Consider the following 22728-nt stretch of genomic DNA (forward strand, 5'->3'; position numbering starts at 1 on the left):
GGGGGAGGAGTTTCTACAGAGCATGGCGACCGGGGGCAGAGGGGCCCAAGGAAGACACAGTTTGCTGACAGGGAAACGATTTTGTGGAAAATATCACATTCCTTCAGGGAACCAGCACATGTGGCGCACCTACCTCAGTACAGGGGCTCAATAGCGCACTACTGGGCCGGTCAGCGAGTTTCTCCACAAACTCAACTGCCAGAGGGCTAAGGAGGAAAGTCATCCAGGGATCACAGTCTGTGAATATGACTGGGAGTCAAGAGCGCACGTCTTCACCTCAAGGAAGGGGAAAGGCGCTATGCATAAGTGGTACACCTGGCCAGCTGTCCCGGAACTTACCTGCTCGTGCCTGCCAATACACGGGATGAGACCAGCTGAATCCAGAGATTGTAGAACCTCGCAAAGGTGTTGGGTGCTGCCCAGCACCAATCCGACTGCGCATCTCTGGCGGTCTTCGCGTTGGGAAGAACACCACTTAGCGAACAGACGCCGCTTCAAGGCATACAGGCGCCTCGTAGAGGGAGAGCTGAGTGATCGTGTCTACCACCACGGGTGGTAGGCCACTTAAGTCTTCCGTGTCCCATCCAGGGGCCAGACATGGAGATTCCAGAGGTCTGGTCACGGGTGCCAGATGGTGCCCTGTCCCTGAGAAAGAAGGTCCTTCCTCAGGGGAATTGGTCAGGGGGGGCTGTCGTGAGGAGTATGAGATCTGAGAACCACATCTGGGTGGGCCAGTAGGTTGCTACTAGGATGACCTGCTTCTCGTCCTCCCTGACCTTGCACAGGGTCTGTGCAAGTAGGCTCACTGGGGGAAACGCATATTTGCGTAGTCCAGGGGGCCAGCTGTGTGCCAGCGCATCTATACCGAGGGGTACCTCAGTCAGGGCGTACCTAAGCGGGCAGTGGGAGGATTCCCTAGAAGCAAACAGGTCTACCTGTGCTTGACCGAATCGACTCCAAATCAGCTGGACCACCTGAGGTTGGAGTCTCCACTCTCCCCTGAGGGTAACCTGACATGACAGTGCATCCGCTGCGGTGTTGAGGTCGCCCAGGATGTGAGTGGCTCGTAGCGACTTGAGGCGCTGCTGACTCCAGAGGAGGAGATGGCGGGCAAGTTGTGACATGCAACGGGAGCACAGACTGCCTTGATGGTTGATGTATGCTACCGTCACTGTGTTGTCTGTCCGGACCAACAGGTGCTTGCCCTGGATCAATGGCCAGAACCTCCACAGGGCGAGCAGTATTGCCAACAACTCCGGTGGCTGTGTGCCCGTTGCATCCGGCGCCCCAGCCCATCTTGGAGGCATCTATTGTAACCACGACATGCCTGGAGATCTGTTCTAGGGGAACCCCTGCCTGTAGAAATGCAAGGTTGCTCCAAGGGCTGAAGAGGCGGCGACAGATCGGCGTGATGGTTTTTTCCAACTCCAAACCGAGAAAAGAGATGCTCTGAACCGGGGAGAGCTTGCTCTTTTCTCAGTTGACCTGAAGCCCCAGTCGGCTGAGGTGCTGGAGCACGAGGTCCCTATGTGTGCACAGCAACTCTCGAGAGTGAGCTAGGATTAGCCAGTCATCGAGATAGATGAGGATGTGAATGCCCACTTCCCTTGCGGGGCAAGGGCTGCCACTGCGACCTTCGTGAAGACGCAAGGGAACAAGGACAGGCCAAAGGGGAGGACATTGTACTGGTATGCCTGGCCTTCGAAGGCAAACCGCGGGAAGGGTCTGTGTCGAGGTAAGACCAAGACGTGGCAGTACGCATCCTTCAGGTCTACCGCCGTGAACCAATCTTGATGCCGGACGCTTGTTAGAGTGCGTTTTTGCATCAGCATCTTGGACGGGAGTCTATGCAAAGCCCAGTTCAGTACTCGCAGGTCCAGGATTGGTTGCAACCCACCACCTTTCAGAGCTGTAGAACCCTTTCTTCATCTCGGCTGGATGGACAGGCTCTATTGCACCCTTGCGCAGAAGGGTAGCGATTTCTACACACAAGGTAGCGGTGTTCTCGCCCTTCACTGAGGTGAAGCGGACGCCGTTGAACCTGGGTGGGCGCCTGGCGAACTGAATCACATAGCCGAGTCGGATGGTCCGGGTCAGCCATTGCAATGGGTTGGAAAGCGCGAGCCATGCGCCCAAACTCCGGGCAAGGGGAACCAAGGGAATGATCACATCGGACGTACCGGCAGGTGGGGCCTCGCGGCGGGGCGGAGCACGAGGTGCCACGTCGAGGGGACTCGAGCCCCATGGCCGTGCTGAGTCCAGGGACATCAAAGCACTTACCTGGCTCCTGCCATCCACCATAAGATTGGCCGAGGAGGGGGGAGGAGGAATCTCATCCCCATAGTCCACTGGAACCAATCCCGTTTGGGCGTGTTTGTGCCACAGCTGGGCACACAGGGGCGGGGGGTCCACCGCTGGAGCGCCATACATGCCAAAATGGGACGGTGGACGGTGGTCATGACGATGGCCGTGCGCACTGGATATGTGACCCAGGAGACGAGGGAACCATTCTTTTGTCAGGCTTTTGGGTGCCGCAGCCTCCTGGGCATGCGGAGACAAAAGATTCTCCTCCCGGCCCTCCACCGGGGGATGGAGTGGTCTATTGACCAGCCCCTGAGAAGTGGGTCTACTCGCCCCTGGGTCACCTATCTCGGGGGTGCTTCAAAGCCTTCCTCGGGTTCTTAGCAGCCGGCCGCGAGACGGGTGGTGTCTGGTTGTCCACCTCTCCCATCTCGACCAACTTGAGCCAAAGGTGGCACTCCTGGACCACCAGGGTGGACATGTCCTGCCCGAGAGACCGCGCCGTGACCTTCATCGCCCGGAGAGTGAGGTTGGTCACCAAGCACAGTTGCTGCATCAATCCCAGGTCAGAACTACCCTCGTGCATTTCTTTTAGCACCTTGGCTTGGTGTACTTGCAGGAGAGCTATGGCATGCAGGGCGGAGGTGGCTTGTCCAGCAGCATCGCAGGCCACAGTCGTCAGGGATGACGTAAACCTACAGGCCCTGGATGGGAGCTTTGGGAATACCCCCTGGCCGCTCCACCATCAAAGGTAGTGAGAGCGGGGGAGCTGAAAGACTGGGACCGGGCAGTAAAAGGTGCCTCCCAAGATCTTGTCAGCTCCTCATGCATTTCCGGGAAGAAAGGAACGGGGGCGGGGTGTGGCCGTGGGTGGTGCCTCGAGCCCAGGAACCAATTGCCGAGCCGCGAGGGTTCAGGAGAGAGTGAAGGTTTCCACTCTAGCCCAACGCTTGCGGCCACCTGGGAAAGCATGTACATAATTTCCGTGTCGGCGTGAGACTGGGCGACCATTCCCGAAGGAAGAAGCACAGCTGAAGCCTCTGTGTCAGACTGGATGAGCCCGCTCTCCGATGCTGTGCTCGATAACTCATCGTCTTCCCGAGCTCCTAACGAGAAGTTGAACTCGCGCTGAGACGAGCCGGCGGTCTCCTGTGAGAGCCCAATTGGGGCAAGCGAGCGTGCTGGGGAATGGGAGGTCTGTGGGGGGATACCTGGCAGAGGTGGTCCCATTGATGTCCCCAAATCGTCCCCAGTGCTAACCGACGTGGCCTCAAACCCGTAGGTAGAAGGATCGGTGCGGGGAGCCTTTTCTAACATTGCCATGGTCATGTTCTCGCAATAAGGACATGAATCATCCATGAACGATGCCTCCACGTGGGCAGTGCCCAGACACGTAAGACAGCGATCGTGGCCGTCAGAAGGAGAGAGATAACGACCGCAACCAGGAATAACACACAAACAGAAAGTCATCTTTAAAAAGACATTCCGTGTGTGTGCCACTCATTTTGTGAATGAAAATATACTCTTTTAGAATATACTCTCTTATTTTCGCTCTGTCGAAGCGCCCAGGGGCGTTCTCTGCACTCCACGGGTGCAGAGGGGGAGAAGCCGCTGAAATGCGCTGTAAATCCAGCAGTTTTGAGGTGTGTCTTTGGAGAGAATTGACTCAAAAAGTGCCTGAGAAATACATAGGTGTAGCTTATGTCTTATGTGTAGATCAATATGTTTTTGACAGCCAGCTGCTTCTCAATAAATTACAGTGTGGAAGTAATGAATCCTGTTCTATATTTGTTGCATCATCTCTTTAATGGATGAAAAATAAAACATCAGAATATAACAGAATATCTTCTTTTCTATATTTTCGAAATGTCTTTAAAATGCTTTGAAAATTTAACACTATCTAGGCATTCTGTTGATCCATTTGTGCTAGACATACAGTGTCGGGTCGCTAAAGACCCGAGGTATGTAAAAATGTTTGGAGAAACACCGATCAGTGCTAATTAAGTATGAATCCATGCTAACATTTCTACGTGTTTATTCGTGAAAGGTAAAATGCACCTGGCAACTTTTGTGACCAGTTAGTGTAACCCATTATTTAAAAGTTTCTTTTGATGTTTCTAAAAAAAAAAAACACTGGTACTAAAGTTGCTGTATTGAAATAATTTTATACTGTACATGGAAAATATACTTGAAAATTCTAATTGGACTGGCCACTCAAACAAACAGAGGAATGCTATGATAGTGACATAGAGTACACTTTTAGGTGAAATCAGCCTACAAATATCTTACTTATCATTCTTCTCTCTACATATTACGCTGTAATATGAGAATGTTAACACTGAAAAAAAAAATTCATCAGCTTTAAAATATCTCAGCGAAACATCTGGGCATTAATGGCTTAAAAGATGCAGTGTATAAAGATGTATTACTCTTCTTCCTTCTTTCCATTTTTCTTAGTGTTCCTTATCTGTTTTAATTTGATTTCTGAATAATTTTACACCTCTCATTCTGGATCTGTCTTTTATGTACGTATCAAAGTGCAAGACTCTTTTGTACCTTTTCAGTAAGTGGAGCCCTTTTGCTCTTAAAGCCACAAGAGGATTGCATGCTGTGTGCAAACTCATTTCTGTAAGTGAACACATGAGTGCTGCTTGTTTGAGCACCTACAGCATAGTCTTTTATGTGGCAACATGTGGCGCAGACTCTCTTGTGGCATGGAACTGATTGTGTCAAGTTCACATGCATTTGGGAGATGAGATCAATCATTACACATCTTCCCCAACAATGTGCACTCCTGACGAGCGGCTGCATTTTACAGGCATTTACTTGAAGAGTGACTGATGACCAGAGCTTTGTGTTTCAAGAAAAGAGGGAAAGCAGGTGAGAAGGACAAAGAAAGAAAGCAAAAAGAATGAGAGTTTAAAAGAGAAATGATGATTTACCTATGTCAGCTTGATCCAAGTCCTGCATAGCCAAACCTTTCACTAAATGGCAAAAGATCTGGTTAAGGTTGCAATCCAATCAGATTAAAATTTAACAGATCGAAATAAGTGTTTTTCAGTTTTGTGTGCAATGTGCATAAATTGGTCAGTGAACGAACTGTAGGTTGTCCATGGGCGTGCCGTCTAATCTTTGAAAAGGTTGATCCAGACTGAGTCACATGAAAGCCAATTTATGCCAACAATTAAATGCATGTGTTTGGAATTTGTCAATATCTGTTTCCTCCCAGTTGCATGTCACTAGACCCCAGAGCTCCTACTGAGACTCAGAATACAGACAAGAGAGTCCCAGCATTCTTCCAGGCCCTGTGTAATTTAATTATAATCAAATAACTAGCAGGGGACACCGTTTGTAGAAAACACGCTAATGGATCCACATTGCTTTCTGCTTTTTGTACCCTAGTTCCTATGATAGGGATCACATTTCTCTATGTGTATTTTTGCCTTAATGAGATTTAATATCTGAATGTGTCCATATGCTCCTTTATTTGTCTTGCTAAATGTGGATATAAATCAATGTGCTTCACTTTGTTTGTTTGGTACATAGCAGTTTGCATTTATCTGTATGGCTCTGTTTCTAAACCTAGTGAGCTGCATGTATAAACAGCATTTTTAGGCATCATATGCATGTTCCTGACATGAAGTCTGTTCCAAGAAATAGGGAGCATGATTATGCTGCCTTCTAAGATACAATGGCCCAATTCAAAAGCAGTGTTGCATGTATTCTTTATGGAGAGGGCAATTCCATAATGCATTGCAACACGACGTAAAAATCCCACTATATCACTGTAGGATTTTATATTTAAATAATTATTTTAAGAATCTTGGCTGCATTCGAACACCAAAATAATGTGAGGAAATATATGCAAACGAGCAGTTTAGAAATCTGACTAAAATTCTCCACCTTTAAATATGTTAAAACGACAGGCTCGTTCTATTAGCTCACAATTTATAAACAAGGAATTTAGCTCAAAAGGGGAATTGACAATTGATTTGTGGAATATTAAAATAAGTAATGTTCACGTCTGATCAAAGTCTTCGGCCAGTGATGAGCTGATCAGAATGTAAGATCAATTCTTACAGTAATACTATTTTCATGGCCATTGAAAATAATATCACAAATAGATCAAAATACTGTTTATGAGCATTTATCATTTAGGATCGACAGATTTCAAGGGACCGATATGATTTAATCAAATACAGTCAACTTCTCTTTGAATACAAACAAACTAATTTTTATTAACTAATCTATAACAAACAACTAAACTAACAAACAACTAAACAAAAATAAACACTGGTTGGTAAGTGAGCTTTGAAAGAAGATGAATGAAAAATTATTAACTTTATGGAGTCTATAGACCTTGCTTTGAACAAACCCTGAGAACTTCATTTAGTACCGTACACCATGATTTGAGATTGGGTTACTCAAATTATTTTAAAGAAAGCACCAGATTTCAGTGAAAGTCTGGAGGTCTGTCCTTGCATTACATGCGTTGTTTGGCATGTGGAGTTTTTTGGAGTCCTTTGGCTTGGTTCAGTTCCAGTGTAGGGCCTTGGCCCACTCAAAATGGCAGCAGAGACCGCATGGCCCTTTGTTCTATAATCAAAGGAGAGATATTGAACTCAGTTTCCCAGGATCCTTAACAAATTCACAACTGGATGCAAAGTCCCGCCCATGGACCCAGTCTCAAACGCCATTGGTCAAAAGCACCTACGACCGATGATGTCATCTTGTCAATAAAACCAGCGGACAGATGTAGTTCGGCCTCTCTGTGCTAAGCTCTGGCTGGCTGTTAAGGGACATCTTTACCTTGCACGTACTGAAGGAGTTTTCCCTCCGTTTTTGACTGAGAACAAAGAGACCACGTTTTTCTAACCTCACCATTTGGCCACAGTAGAGTAACATTAACTTAGCTTTGTTCAAGTCTTATAGTATACTTATGACAACCGGTTCAGTTGCACTGTAAAGCAACAGTGAATTTATTTTGAAAAACGGAAAGGCGACCAGTTTCCCTTCTCCCTCTTTTTCATTCAGCGTTGACTACCTTCTGCATTCTTCTCCACCACTGGATCCGAAGAATGCAATAGGAATTCCAACGGACAACCCTACTGAAATCACACAGGATTTCCCAAGTAAGGCTTGATATCTGGGCAGATTTAGTTTAGAAACTGTGATTTTTCTTGCGCAACTAAATCTTATATTTTATTCTAAATGCTGATGTTTTAAGTATATTTGTATGTTAAACTCTGCTCGCTTTTTGCTGTTTTGAGTTGGGAGATTTGTATTTAATATTTTTTTGGGTTAAGTTTGTTTTGTTGATCATGCTCTGCTGGACACTGTCAACCAGGTCCTATGGTCTCAGGCAAGCATTGAACACCATCTGGCAGCGGTTGATCACACATGTTGTCTGATCAGACCATCCCTCAGATGTTTCAGGCAGCGAGCGAGTTTGACCTGACTATCCCAGCTAGAACTGCAGGTGCCCCTGTCCACCTCATGATCCTCAAGGGACAGATGATACCGGGTTCACAGGCATTCTTCCAACCCTTGCCATACTTCTGGGAACTCAGCCTGACCATCTGTGGTACACCTCTGCTTGAGCTCAACAACTGCTCAGCTTACTGGCTTGTCCAGAACCTAACAAACATACCAATTGTTGTGACGGCATGTAGACCATTAGGGTTGCTGATCGACAGCTCATTTCATGACTTCGAGCTGACAGTGCCCGTGATTGGAGAGCTGCCTCCATCCTTGACGAGGGCGGAGAACCTCGAACCCCTCCTTCTGACCTTCCCGAACAAAATGATCACTGTTGCTTGTCATGAGGCGCTACACAATAAAGAAATCTGCAGTACTGCCTTGGGCACGGAAACGGACATGATTGTGTACGCCCTCGCTGCTCACTCGGGTGACATGTATTCAACTGGTGACGAATCCGGTTCCCCACCAGAGAAACCTTATCTGGGATTCGAGGATGAAATAGCACAACAACTCACTAAGGCAGACGCCTTAACGACAGAGGGTCAAAGACAAGAACTGTGGAAGTTGTTTCACGACTTCCAACAGATCTTTTCAAGGGATTCCAATGACTATGGAATCACCGAACTCCATACAGTTTGTATCCCAACTGACCCAAATGCACCACCCACATTCGTACGCCAGTACAGAATTCCTTTAGCTGCCTACGAGTCAATCCAAGAGATACTTGACACGTTGCTGAGGAAACGCATTATTCGGGAGTGTTACTCCACATACAGCTCACCATTTTGGCCGGTGTTGAAGCCAAATGGAAAGTGGCGCTTGACGATTGACTATCGACAACTGAACAAACAGGTCCCTCTTTCACGATGGCCCATGATCCACCTGGATCAGGAGCTTGTGAAAGTGAAAAGAGCCTGTTTCTTTTCGACCGTTGATGTGTCCAATGGGTTTTCGACAATGACAGTCGACAGTTGAAACCTCAGGGATAACAAAGGGTTGTTGCAATGTTTGATGTGTTTACCGATGTGAAGTGCTATGTTTTGATAGAAATTATGTTAGTTAGCCTAGTTAGAATTCATCTGCCCAGATGTTACCTACTATGACTGCCCAGGTGTCAAAAGCCTTTATGAACTGTTAATGCTTCCAGGAACTAAGCTCATGCAAACCCAGGACACATGGACTGTACAACTTTCGGGTTGTCCTCAAGGACTGAACTGTTCAACTTTTGGGTTGCTCTCAAGGACTGTGGAAGGAACCCCAATCTTAAGACCAAATAGGGGTTGGTGTAGGGCCTTGGCCCACTCAAAATGGCAGCAGAGACCGCATGGCCCTTTGTTCTATAATCAAAGGAGAGACATTGAACTCAGTTTCCCAGGATCCTTCACAAATTCACAACTGGATGCAAAGTCCCGCCCATGGACCCAGTCTCAAACGCCATTGGTCGAAAGCGGCCTATGACCGATGATGTCATCTTGTCAGTAAAACCAGCGGACAGATGTAGTTCGGCCTCTTTGTGCTAAGCTCTGGCTGGCTGTTAAGGGACATCTGTACCGTGCACGTACTGAAGGAGTTTTCCCTCCGTTTTGGACTGAGAACAAAGAGACCACATTTTTCTAACCTCACCATTTGGCCATGATAGAGTAAGATTAACTTAGCTTTGTTCAAGTCTTATAGTATACTTATAACAACCGGTTCAGTTTCACTGTAAAGCAACAGTGAATTTATTTTGAAAAACGGAAAGGCGACCAGTTTCCCTTCTCCCTCTTTTTCATTCAACGTTGACTACCTTCTGCATTCTTCTCCACCGCTGGATCCGAAGAATAAAGCAGAGACGCGTCTTTTCGCTGACAAGCGTAAGACAAGGGACCATCCAGACTCTTTCTCCTGACCGCTCAATGCAATAGGAATTCCAACGGACAACCCTACTGAAATCACACAGGAGTTCCCAAGTATCTGGGCAGATTTAGTTTAGAAACTGTGATTTTTCTTGCACAACTAAATCTTATATTTGATTCTAAATGCTGATGTTTTGAGTATATTTGTATGTTAAACTCTGCTCGCTGTTTGCTGTTTTGAATTGGGAAATTTGTATTTAATTTTTTGGGGGGTTAAGTTTGTTTTGTTGAGTGATCTGAACTAGTATTTCAGTCCTGCTGTTACAAGCAGTTACCCTCAATTAAATTGCATGCACTTTTCCTCTCTCTCTCTCTCTCGCTCTAATTCTCTCTCTCTCTCACTGATATTCACTGAGTGAGCGGCGCCGCGGTTTATGTTCGACTCAGGCTGGTGAACCAAATTCTCCCGCCTGTTGCGTCAGTTCCTTTATGTGTCTGCTCTTTTCCACCCTCATGTGGTATCAGCTCCATTTTGGATCTAACCCTCCATTTTGATTCCTTTGTTACCGCATCTGGACACACACACACACACACACACACACACTAGCATATAGCTCCACTGTTAGTTTAGGATTATATTCAGCTAGTATTGGCTGTGTTCATTACTGCTTGATTATAATAAATCTTGTTATATTATAATAAGTACTCCCTGTTTGTTTTTATTTGAATATTGTGTTGAAGCCAGCCTCTGCCACGTCAAGACCTCCCATGTTACCCCAGAGTACTGTTATTTTATTGGTGTTAGAAACTAACTGTAATTAGATTACTATTCGATTTGTATGGCAATAATTTAACTAGTTTCTCCCCTTTTTGATTATGTTGATTAACAATTAAGATACTCAACCTTCAGGGTAGATTTTGTTTTTATGAGACTCGATCAGTAACTTGCTATCATTTTTCTCTTGTCAAAGAGCGGTGCCCAGAGAATAGAATTTAATGAGTTAAATTCTATTATTTAATTATTCAATAATTAATAACAATTAATAATTGATTATTTCTGATGGTAAAATTGATTTAAACAACCAGTAGCACCTTCACCATCAAGCCTTTGTTTAGCTTGATGGATGGATGATGGAATGACCAAGCAGAGCCCCAGAGGCGAGGACTCCCTTAGGACAGAGGTCAAAGTGTGCGAAGGCCGTAGAGCAGAGAAAAGAAAGAAGGGATGTCCACGCTGGTCTTTTAACTCATTCTTTGTTCACACCCCAAAGAGGCCCTAAGCCAATCAGAGGTGGCTTTTCAGATACCATGTGATCATCTCTCTGTCCCTCCTTCTGAAGATGATTTATGAGTTTTGTTCTCTGTTTTCTGCTCAAAAAGGTGAACATTTTAATCATGAATTTCATTAAAAAATATATATATAACTGCAAATAACACAAATATATTTCACACAATCATTCTGGAATTTAAGAGACTCAAACACTTGTACTTTCTTATTAAATTACAATTATAATTCAGTTATAATGCATGATATAACTTCCTACTAATTATTTTGTTAGTTTTAACACGGATAATACATTGCACGTTATGAAAAACATAATTGTCAGGGTTATCATCTGCATAGGATGCATTTGTCCATATTTTTTGTATAATCCTACAAATGACTGTGTATTTGGATTGTAGTAAAATAAGAAAAGTCCAAAGTCCATGTCAAATGTTTATGAATTAAGCTTCATGTGAGATGATAAGCCAGACACATGCCTCATGATTAGTATAATATTTTTAAGTGTAGAGAGTTGTTTATATTGAAGAACAACGGAATGTCTTTGTTCTGAAATTCCCATGGCAACTACGGGAAAGTTTCTTCTGCAGTTGGTCTTATCAGTCTTATCAAAGAGAAGAGGGGCTGTTGTGCGTCTCTGCCCATTCACTTCTATTCTTAAGACAGTTGAGATTTGCCAGATGCGAGTAACTCAGACTTGCTGGCACCAGTCCGAATTCTTTATAGCTCAGGGGAAAGTCAGTGTAGATTCTGTATGTAAGTCATTCTGTGTAGAATTTATCTTAGTTCTCTTCTGCCTTGAAATCCTACACACTTATTATTACTTGCCTAATAAACAAATAAATGGACATTATTGACAGTAATGATTTGTGTTATTCAAACTACTTTATTAGTTTACCTTTAGAGATCACAGAGTGATACAAGGATAGGAAAGATGACTCGCAATACCTGTGAAATTAACAGTGAAATATCGCTTAATTCCTGAATGTGTGGTCATTATTCAGAAATATCAGACAACTGTATGCCGTGATTGACCAATCAGAATCAAGTATTCCAGAGAGCCATTCATTCAATTCTGAATATCTAATATATAATCTATTCTGAGTACTATTTAACCCAATATGTGTGCATTTTTATGTTTATAACAGTAGTACGTTGTTAGATTAGCAACATGCTAACACCAAACTCTTATGAAATGAGGACGCAATGAGTCGCTATCTATAGAGAACTTCAACTTTGTCACTTATGAGGTTCCATTTCAGTAAGGATATTACCACTACACCAAGGCAACTCACTAGATTTTGGAACAAAAATTTAGTTTGAGCACGTACATGTTTATGTGTGTATATGGATAGATTATGGTGGAGAATATATGTTTTGCTAGTGGGAAGAAGACACAACTGAGTAGAAGTAAAGTGCCTCAGATAATCAATTATATTAGAACAAAACTTGGGGTTGGGATTAAATAAAAAAGGCCATAGTTTGCCTAAGGTAAATTTTCAGGTAGAGATAGTCCAGGGCCTGGATGTAATTGCAGGATCTGTGGGCAAGAGGACACACAGAGCATGTGCTGTTCATGGAAATGGGTTCAGTCCTCTTGGAGTGCTGTAATAGAAATATATGGCAGCAGTGATGAGGCGAAACATACAGTAGGCTACTAGGCTCGCACTCTTACATGCTCCAAGCTGTGATTCATCACAACATGGGCCATGCACTCTTTTGAGGTACAGTTGCAGTTATTTGCAATACAAAAGTATGATAATTGCTCAGATGATGTTTCTCAACCACATTGTTTATGTGTGCCATTTTCAATGGCATGTGAACTCATTATTTGGTTAATGGAACAAATTTGTGCATGAAAGCGTTCAAGTACCGTCTCCGGCAAAAGTGCATCACCCAGTGTAGAAATGTGTCATACTGTATCTATCTCTGTCGAAGGGTTTCTACTTTTGGTGTGTGTGCACATTTTAGTCAGAGAGATAAAATATGCTGGCCAAAATGTATTTGTGTGCATGAGTGTGTATGTGTTTGCGGACATAAAAGCGAAGATAAACTACTAATGGAAAATTGATAATAATTTTTGTATTGTTTTCCTGTAAAATATCTAAAAATCCTTAAAACAAGATCAAATTGATTGATCTTGTTTTAGAAACAACACTGCATAAGATATTTAGGTTTTTCAGAGAATGTATTTTTAACGTGTATTTTGTCTTACTGTACAGGCAGAGTTTTTATAGTCAAAACAAGTGAAAAAATCTACCAGTGCTGAAGAAGTAATCCAAAGTATTTAGAATACGTTACTGACCTTGAGTAATCTAACAAAATACGTTACAAATTACATTTTACAGCATGCATTCTGTAATCTGTAGTGGAATACATTTCAAAAGTAACCCTCCCAACCCTGGGCATGAACAAACAAGGGGCAGGTGCCGCTCGCAGCTGAAAGTTGGCATGATCAGCGTTCCCATGGAAACAATCAGGGTTCCCATGGAAACGCTGATTCCGCGTGCCAGCGGCACCTGAAACACATGAGGGCGAAAACGTCAACACGCTTGGAACAAAACAAACAGAACAATGAAAATGAGTGTCCGGATCCTGACAAAGACCAAAACCGAACCAGACAGGAAGTAAGGATCCAGACACCATGCCCCAGACACGAAACACAAAACAGACAGGAAACGATGATGCCACGAGCAATTCAAGCAAATGCTTTTGTTCATGGGGATTACAGTATATTTATTACAGTGTCCATGGATGCATTTATAGGGTCATTTATAATGAGCAGTGAGGTGTATATGCAACACCTCACTGATAAAATAAGGTGCATGGGTTTTTTTTTTGGGGGGGGGGAGTATTGTCTGAATTTATTGGTGATTTGAAATATGTTATTAAAATGTAAGCTTAGCCAAGAGTTTTTAAACATATCAGACTTTCCCCCCATTCAAGTAGATAGAACCTGTACCTGTATGCCTTTTACCTAGACATAAAATTGCATCCTGAGGGTGTTGTCAAGATGCCCACTGAGTGGACCTATTGCTTTAAAGGGACTTTGATATGAAGTCACTTCAGTGCTGCCCCATGCTAATCCATTCATCATGAAATGTGTATGCCCCTTCCTGTTGCAAACCTATGCCCTGCAATCTCTCTCTCTCTCTCTCTCTCTCTCTCTCACACACACACACACACACACACACATGCAGCCTACATCCTTCCCATTCCCCAGGGAGTTCCTTAAAGCGAGCATGCTGAGGATGAGCGATAAAGCCATCTAATTATATTTCTCATTTAAAGCCTGATCTATGGGCTGATTCTTCTAAGCCACCAAGCGCTGGCCTAACCTCAACCAGCAGGGAATGATCTGAATGTATTTACTGTACGCATGCAGATACACATAAATACACAAACTCTAAAGGCTTCATCACATTCTAGCCTGAGGATTAAGGGTGGGCAATATAAGCAAACATTTATATTGCCATATTCTTGAGATTTTTCGTCGATAACGATATATATATCAAGAGATAGACACATTTTAATACAACCTATTTATTATCCACTCCTACTGTAGATTATGACGTTGTAGACGTAGTATAGCAAGCACGTAGCATGCAAACATTAACAGAGAGGTATCTCTATAGCACTATCATCTAATAAAGGAGTGTGAAGTGTAGCATTCCTCTCCACCAGCCTGATATTCCCTTCACCACAGCACTCCATCTGCCTGATGCTCATCAACATGCTAATTTATTCTAATAAGAGACAGTTAATAAACTGCAATTATGAATCAGCCGAGAGACACTGTCGCAGATGATTGGCAGATTGGTTTGAATTTGTGTATATATGGTTTTCACCAGGGTTGGGGGTGGTAAATCATTAAACAGGTAGTTGCTCTGAATCCACACTAAAGAATTGTTGTTTACCCTTTACTTCACAGCCTCTCATGTATGAGCAATTTTAAAAAAAATCGATGAGCTATAGTATAAGGCAGAGTTTAAAGTTCAAGGCTCCTCGGTTGAAATTGAACATGAAGAGATGCTCAGGGGGCCGTTATTTCTTTAAAATAACATTTTCCCGCCATTGGCACTGTTCTGATTGCAGCCCATTGAAATGGACTTGCAGTTGGCACGTCGACTATTATCTCCTCAGGAGACATCAGGCCTGCCATAAATCAGTCCTTTTCGAGACTTGAAATGAAGACCAGAGCCTAGCTCCCTCACCCTTAACACAACTCTTAAATAGACTAGCCCACAAGAGACTCCTTTAACACTCTGGCCATTCAAACTGAGCACAATGCTGCACTCTCCTTTTAATGCCAAATTTTGAATATGGCACTGCAAGGTCTCAGTGCTATGAACTTGATTGACAGATCTGAGATATGACATCAGAAAGATGTGATATGGAGCATCTTTAGTGTAAATTTAGTGTGCAGAATCTCAGCACAAAATCCTGCACGAGCGTTGCAACATGCATATTTGAAATAAGTCATCGTCATTCTTTTTTTACCAAACGTGCCTTATATCTATGCAAATAAGGCTGATTATAGAATGTATCATATTCACAAACATCAGTGCTATTTTTTCGACGTAATTTATTTTATGCTATTACTAGGGCTGTTCAGTTTCAGAAATTTGGGAATCAGCTTGGGGATTCCTGGTTTCTGAATCGATGGAATCGATTCCAAGTGTTGATTCCAGATACATTTTCTTGATTCTTAAGAAAAAATAAAATGGCAGGCAAAGTTAAATGTCATATAAAACTATGTTCTAAATTCTTTACGCTGTATATTATTGTATGAATGACATAAAATCTTGGCATTTTCTATTAAAAGGTCTATTCTAAAAATCTGTACGCACATCCCAATGTGCAACAGCAAGTTTTGGAGTCGACTCCAGATTCCCAATGCCTCAGAATCAAAGAGTTAATTCTTTTTATAATCGATTCTCAGCCTTACTTATTATCGCTCAAAGAAAGCTGGTGGTAAATGAAATTATAATTTAAAGGAATGTCTTTGAACCTTATAATTAATTAAATGATGATCAAATGATGGAAAACAGCAATAGAATTGAGCACTTATCCAGACTTATGGAATTCCCATCTCGGAGTACTGTTGTATATAACCGTAATAAAGCACTTCTGTACACTTTCTTTTGTCTCGTACTTGAATAACTCATTCAGAAGCAGGAAAGAGAGGAAATTAATAAGTAATATAAATCATTAAATGAAATAGACTGTTGCCTTAAAATATTGGCAAACATCCAAAAGGGGTGTGTTTTCTCTCTCTTCAGGACCTCCAACCATCTCCAGCACACAGACCCATCAGGCTCCTCATGGCGAAAAGGGACAGATCAAATGTTTCATCCGCAGCACGCCACCCCCAGACCGCATTGTGAGTTACTCAGCTTTCTCTTTCACTCTTTTAGTAACTCAGCTCAGACAGGCTTGCAGCTTTTGAGTGGGTGGTTGCTGTTGTCACATGGCTTGTGACTCCATTAGACTCAGTAAACACAGTCCAATAATGTATAACACACTCATGAGTTACGATCTGTTTAATCAATGAAATTGCATCTTAAATCATTTGTTTCCTCTTGATGAGTGAATGGGTATTAGACATGGCAGGCTTACGCCCCTATAATTTCTCATTTAATGCATGCTTATGCCCTGTTACCACAGATCCAATTAGGATTTACCACTCTTAGATAAACTGTCTCCTCTCAGGGCCAATTCTTGATTTATTACACACTCTATATATGTATGTTTGTGGCTCTGTACATGGGAGTGCATAGGTAATCTCTGTGCATGGTTTACTCATGTGGCTTTGCTTTTATTGCCACGCTATTTCTAAATGTCAGTTGAATGGAAAAGACTGCTGCTGTGGGACGAGAAAAAAATTAAAAAATAATAATAACTTTAGAATGGTAATAACTTCCATAAAGCTTTCCTGTGTTCCTGTGGCTCAACTGGTATAGCATTGCGCAAGCAATACCAAAGTTATGGGTTTGATTCCCGGGGATCCCATAGGGAAGCAAAATCACAAATGAGATCTCTTTAATATTGCAGTTGTTTCTCCTAGAAAGCAATGAGATTAAATGGAGAACAAACAGAGACTCTTCTAGGCTATTTCTCCTGAGAAAACAACCCAAGTAATCTCACACGTCTCCTCAAAACTTTCAGAAGAGATCTCAACAGTATCTCAGACAGTGCTCGCATTTGCCAAGATACCAAAGTCTGTGATCAAAAGTCAAAGATTTCAGTATAACCTCATTGAAAGATTTTTCACCAAATTCCTCCAAGAACAAATTAGATTAGCTATGCTATCCACATTCATTTTATAGCTTTATATTCTTACTGTCTATCAACAAATGTCTCATTTGTGTTTATTGTTCCCTGTCTGTCACTCACTCGACGTTGTGTCGATGTAGTAACACTAGGGGTTCGCTCTTGAGAGCCCCAGTCACCTTTGCTTTATTCAGAAAAGGCCAATGAAAATTGGTGAGTGGAATTTGCGTGCCACTCTCCACCCCGGACATATGGGTATAAAAGGAGATGGCATGCACCACTCATTCAGACTTGTTCTTCGGAGCCGAGTGCATGTGTGTGTTCGTCCCATCACCTTACTTTCTGCTGCTGGAATTACGGTGCATATCAGTGGTCACCCTCGCACAGTCGAGTGTTGTGCTTCCCCTGGGCGCTTCGGCGGCTGAGTCCACAGGTGTAAAAAAAGTATATTCAAAAGAGTATATTTTCTCTATAAGAGTTTTTTAGAGAGCATCTTTTTAAAGATGTCCTTTCGCCTTTGTGCTATTGGGTGTGGCCATTATCTCTCCCCACTGGATTGTCTCGAGTGCTTGGGTCGCCAGCATGCCGAGGCAACATTTGTGGAAGGGTTATGGTCTCACTGTGAGAACATGCCCATGAGAATGTTGCGGCTGCGGCTCTCTTCCTTCTTCGTGAAGCAGAGAGCCACCGCGGCTGCTTCCCGACCCGGTCTGTCCTTGGTTGAAACTCAGGCGGGGTATGCAAGCACCACGGGCGATCTGGATGTGGATATGGGAGCGTTTCCGCCGGCTCAGTCCCTGCGGTCCTCCCATCCTCCAGTACGGTCGTTCTGCCCAGTAGAGTTCACGAGTGATGCAGGCTGTCTGCCTCAAGTTGGATTTAGTGTCTCGTTAGGGGCTCGCGATGAGGATGAGTTATCGGTCGCATCATTGGTGGGTGGGCTTCTGCTTTTGGAAATGGACAAATCTTCTGAGCTCCTGCTCTCGGGCGGTAGAGCTCAGGATGAGGCGGACGCTGAGTTGGCAGCCGTGCTTGTCTGGGCGGCCGCGAATTTTGTGCCACTCATTCCACTCATTATTGAGTGGAACCCTCCGCCCTGCCCTGAGCATTTGTATGATTGGTTTCTGGGCTTGGAGCATGACTCACGGCCGTGCCTCACCCCAGTGCTCTTCTTCCTGGAAGTGCACGAGGACCTCACGAAGTCGTGGAAGCCACCTTACTCTGCCCGTACATGCTTCGCAGGCTTGTCCACCCTAACTACCCTTGATGACGGAGTGGCTAAGGGATATGTCAAGCTTCCCCAGGTAGAGCGCACTGTACATTTACATTTACATTTATTCATTTGGCAGACGCTTTTATCCAAAGTGACTTACAAAAGAGGAAAACATAAGTGGATCATCTTAAGGAGACAGGGGTATGAAAAAGTGCCATATTACCAAGTTTCACTAGCATCAGAATTGTATTCAAACAGATTAAAGTGCAGAAAGAATTATTATTTTTTTAATTAGTGACTGGTTAAGTGCTCATGGAAAATATGTGTTTTTAGTCGTTTTTTGAAGACAGAAAGTAAGTCAGCTTCACGGATGGAGTTGGGAAGGTCATTCCACCAACGTGGTATGATGAAGCCGAAAGTCCAGGAAAGTGTTCTGGTGCCTCTTTGAGTTGATACAACAAGGCAACTTTCCTTAGCCGATCGCAGGCTTCAAGTGGGCGCGTAGCTCTGCAGAAATAATTTTAGGTATGCTGGAGCAGACCCAGTGACTGTTCTTTATGCCAGCATCAGAGCCTTGAATTTGATATGTGCATTAACCGGCAGCCAGTGGAGAGAGACAAGGAGTGGTGTAATATGCACTCTCTTTGGTTGATTAAAGACCAGACGTGCTGCTGTATTCTGGGTCATTTGCAGGGGTCTAATTGCACATGCAGGGAGGCCACTGTAGCGGTGCATTTATGCCAGCAGGGCGCAGCCACCTGGAGGAACCGACCAAGGCTCCCTTCCAAGGGAGCGTACATTTTCTTTGTCATTAGTGGCAAAGGCTTACAGTGACGCGGGTCAGTGCCTGCACGCCATGGCCATCCTGCAGGTCCACCAGGCCAAGGCGCTTTTGTACTTTCTGGCATTTCTACGGGCAAGGGTTCCCTTAGAACACGTTTCGAATTTGGGCTGGGGCACCATGTGCAATGGGCAGGCTGTGTTGGGGCTCTGGACAGGGCCCCACCTGCAATGGCACATCAACTGCCTAGAGTTCCTGGCAGCATCACTGGCCCTGCGGAGGCTTCGGCGGTTGATTCAGTTGGTCTGGATAGACAACACAGTGACCGTGGTGTACATAAACCACCAGGGCAGTGTACGCTCACGTCGCATGTTGCAACTCGCCTGCCGCCTCCTCCTTTGGAGTCAGCAGACATTGAAGTCTCTGCAAGCCACTCACCTCCCGGGCATCCTCAACCGTACAGCAGATGCGCTCTCAAGGCAGGTAATGCTCCGCGGAGAGTGGAGACTCCACCCCTGCACGGTCCAGCTTATTTGGGAGAGATTTGGAGAGGCGCAGGTGGAACTATTTGCCTCCCGAGAGTCCTCTCATTGCCCCTTTGGTACTCCATGTCCGAGACTCCCCTTGGCACAGATGCCTTGATGCACAGCTGGCCTCGGGGGCTGTGCAAGTACACGTTTCCCCCAGTGAGCCTCGTTGCACAGACATTGTGCAAAGTCAGGGAGGATGAGCAACAAGTCCTGATGGTTGCGACGTACTGGCCCAACCGGACTTGGTTCTCAGACCTGATGCTTCTGGCAGTAGCCCCTCCCTGGCACATTCCCCTGAGGCAGGACCTTCTCACTCAGGGGCAGGGCATGCTCTGGCACCTATGGCCAGGCCTCTGGAACCTCCACATCTGGCTCCGGATGGGACGCGGAAGACCTAGCAGGCCTTCCTCCAGTAGTGATAGACACGATCACTCAGGCCAGAGCCCCCTCCATGAGGTGGCTGTACACTCTGAAGTGGCATCTCTTCGCAAATTGGTGTTCTTCCATGGGGAAGATCCACAGAGATGCGCAGTCAGGTCTGTGTTGTCCTTCCTTCAGAGGAGGAAGACCTGACCTTTTCGTTGCTGTGTCCAGTTCACGCCCTGCGCATCTATCTGGACCGCACGCAGAGCTTTAGACGCTTGAAGCAGCTCTTTGTCTGTTTTGGAGGGCAGCAGAAGGGGGAAGCTGTCTCCAAACAGAGGCTGGCCCATTGGATTGTGGATGCCATTTATCTGGCTTACCAATCACAAGAACTGCCATGCCCTTTGGGAATCCAGGCGCACTCCACTGGAGGTGTTATGTCCTCCTAGGCACTGGTGAGGGGTGCCTCTCTAACAGACATATGCAGAGCAGCGGGTTGGGCTACACCCAATACTCCCTCCGGTAGGATGTGGTCTCTGCAGTGCTCTCCCTCCTGGAGAGGGAAGAGCACTTCCCCAGCACTATTCTAGCAGGTGCTTGGCGGGAAATTGCTTAATACAAAAATCAGGAAAGGCCACTGCCTGTAGCCTCCTGTAGCGGGTAAGTGCCTCCTCCCACCCTTATTGGGACCAGAGAGATACCTTACCTAATTCGCTGGAAGGTCACAACATGGTCGAGGACACGATGCGAGGCATGCAGCAGCCTTCCCATGTCCGCTCCTCCATACCTTGTGACACGGTTCAGTGCCTGCAGTGTTTCGTATAGGAACCCTTAGTGTCACTATATCGACACAATGTCGAGTGAGTGACAGACAGGGAATGTCTTGGTTATTGATGTAACCTCTGTTCCCTGATGGAGGGAACGAGACGTTGTGTCCCTCCTGCCGCGGCGCTGAACCGACCGCTGACATGGCCGGGACTCTCTCTCAGCTCCTCAGCACAAATCTGAATGAGTGGTGCACGCCATCTCCTTCTATACCCATATGTCCGGGGTGGAGAGTGGCATGCAAATTCCACTCGCCAGTTTTCATTGGCCTTTTCTGAATAAAGCAAAGGTGATTGGGGCTCTCAAGAGTGAACCCCTAGTGTCACTACATCGACACAATGTCTCGTTCCCTCCATCAGGGAACAGAGTTTACATCAGTAATCAAGACGTTATTTCTCCTATGGAATTTTAGGAGAAACATCTGAAACAATGTTGACATTTAAATAAAACATAATTGAATGCCCCATTAAGTTTCCTGAGCTATGAAGGTACAACCTCTGAGCAATAGAATTGTTAGTTGTTTTGTAAGCATTTAAAATAGCATAAATGTAAAATAAAATGCATGAAAGCAAACATGGGTCTCTTTTTATTTTATTCTCTATCAGGCCTGGTCATGGAAAGAGACTGTGCTGGAGTCGGGGACATCAGGTCGCTACACGGTGGAGACTGTGAGCACAGAAGATGGAGTGCTTTCCACCCTCACCATGAGTAACATTGTACCTGCAGACTTCCAGACCATATACAACTGCACTGCCTGGAACAGCTTCGGCTCCGATACAGAGATCATCCGCCTCAAGGAACAAGGTGGGAGCCAAGGTTCGACAGGTTTCACCTTCTCTTCTTGCCTGTGGTAGTGTAATGAGGTCACAGTGACATACACATGGCATGTGGAATATATATATATATAGAGAGAGATTCATTGTTCTTTGTTCATTTTAATGTATCATATTTCTTAAAATGCTGGTATAGTTTTGCTTTTAAACACATGCTATAGATTTTAGTGCAGTGAACTACTGTAGTTTTGTTGTCACTTCAGTGGCTCTTTAACCCATATAGTTCTGTTTAGGTCATGAGAGACGCAAAGACCCTTTTAATTTATTTATTTATTTATTATAATATTTATTCATATTTGTAACATACTACACATTGCAGTATCAGGTTGATACTTCATGACTTTTTCTAATCCAATGAGAACTAATTCTAAACACAATTTCTCAACTTTCTCAACATACATCATATGTTCTTCATGAAAAATGTTACAATACTTATGTTTGGGATCTCATGATAAAATGCTGAGAGTTTTATATGCTGCAATTTACCAGTTTTTGCACACACTGTAAAGTTCAATACTGCCAGCTACCATTTGTTTATTGTATTTTTCTACATTGTGTCTTTTGCAGGAGACAAATTGACCCCAAAAAGATGTTAAAATTACTATCTTGGATAACATTTCTGAGAAGTGTATGTGTACTGTGATAAAAAGAGGGTTAAAGCTTCAGTATTGTCTGTCAAATGGGTTTTGATTAGGTCAAAGGAAAACAATTTAAAGAGAAAATGAGGTTATTTAATTGCTATTATTAGGGCCACTTAATTATGTGCTGATCACAAATACAGTAATAGAATATCAATATTTACTGAGAAAGCCCCCCAAATAAATATAGTTTAGAATATAATAATGAAAATAATTATACATATCCTAAAATATAATAAAAAGTATAGTTACATCACATGACAAACATATATTGTGGAAGCAGACAAGTAAATGATTTAGACGATACAAAAAGTGTCTTTTAAAGTCAAAATATTGTTTATTTTATTTCCAAATCATTGAACATAACGCTTTT

At 44.1% G+C, this 22728-nt stretch overlaps 1 protein-coding gene across 1 annotated transcript in view; it reads left to right on the forward strand.

Moving 5' to 3' along the window:
- kirrel3b (kirre like nephrin family adhesion molecule 3b) overlaps window positions 1-22728 on the forward strand; it is a 352509-nt gene that overhangs the window by 317722 nt on the left and 12059 nt on the right. Inside the window, exons 10-11 of the mRNA XM_051657521.1 lie at window positions 16182-16282; window positions 21490-21688. Coding sequence (XP_051513481.1) covers window positions 16182-16282; window positions 21490-21688 — 300 coding nt within the window. The remainder of the gene's footprint in view (window positions 1-16181; window positions 16283-21489; window positions 21689-22728) is intronic.

The sequence above is a fragment of the Myxocyprinus asiaticus genome, chromosome 26 (genome assembly GCF_019703515.2).
Source record: "Myxocyprinus asiaticus isolate MX2 ecotype Aquarium Trade chromosome 26, UBuf_Myxa_2, whole genome shotgun sequence".
Classification (NCBI taxonomy): domain Eukaryota; kingdom Metazoa; phylum Chordata; class Actinopteri; order Cypriniformes; family Catostomidae; genus Myxocyprinus; species Myxocyprinus asiaticus.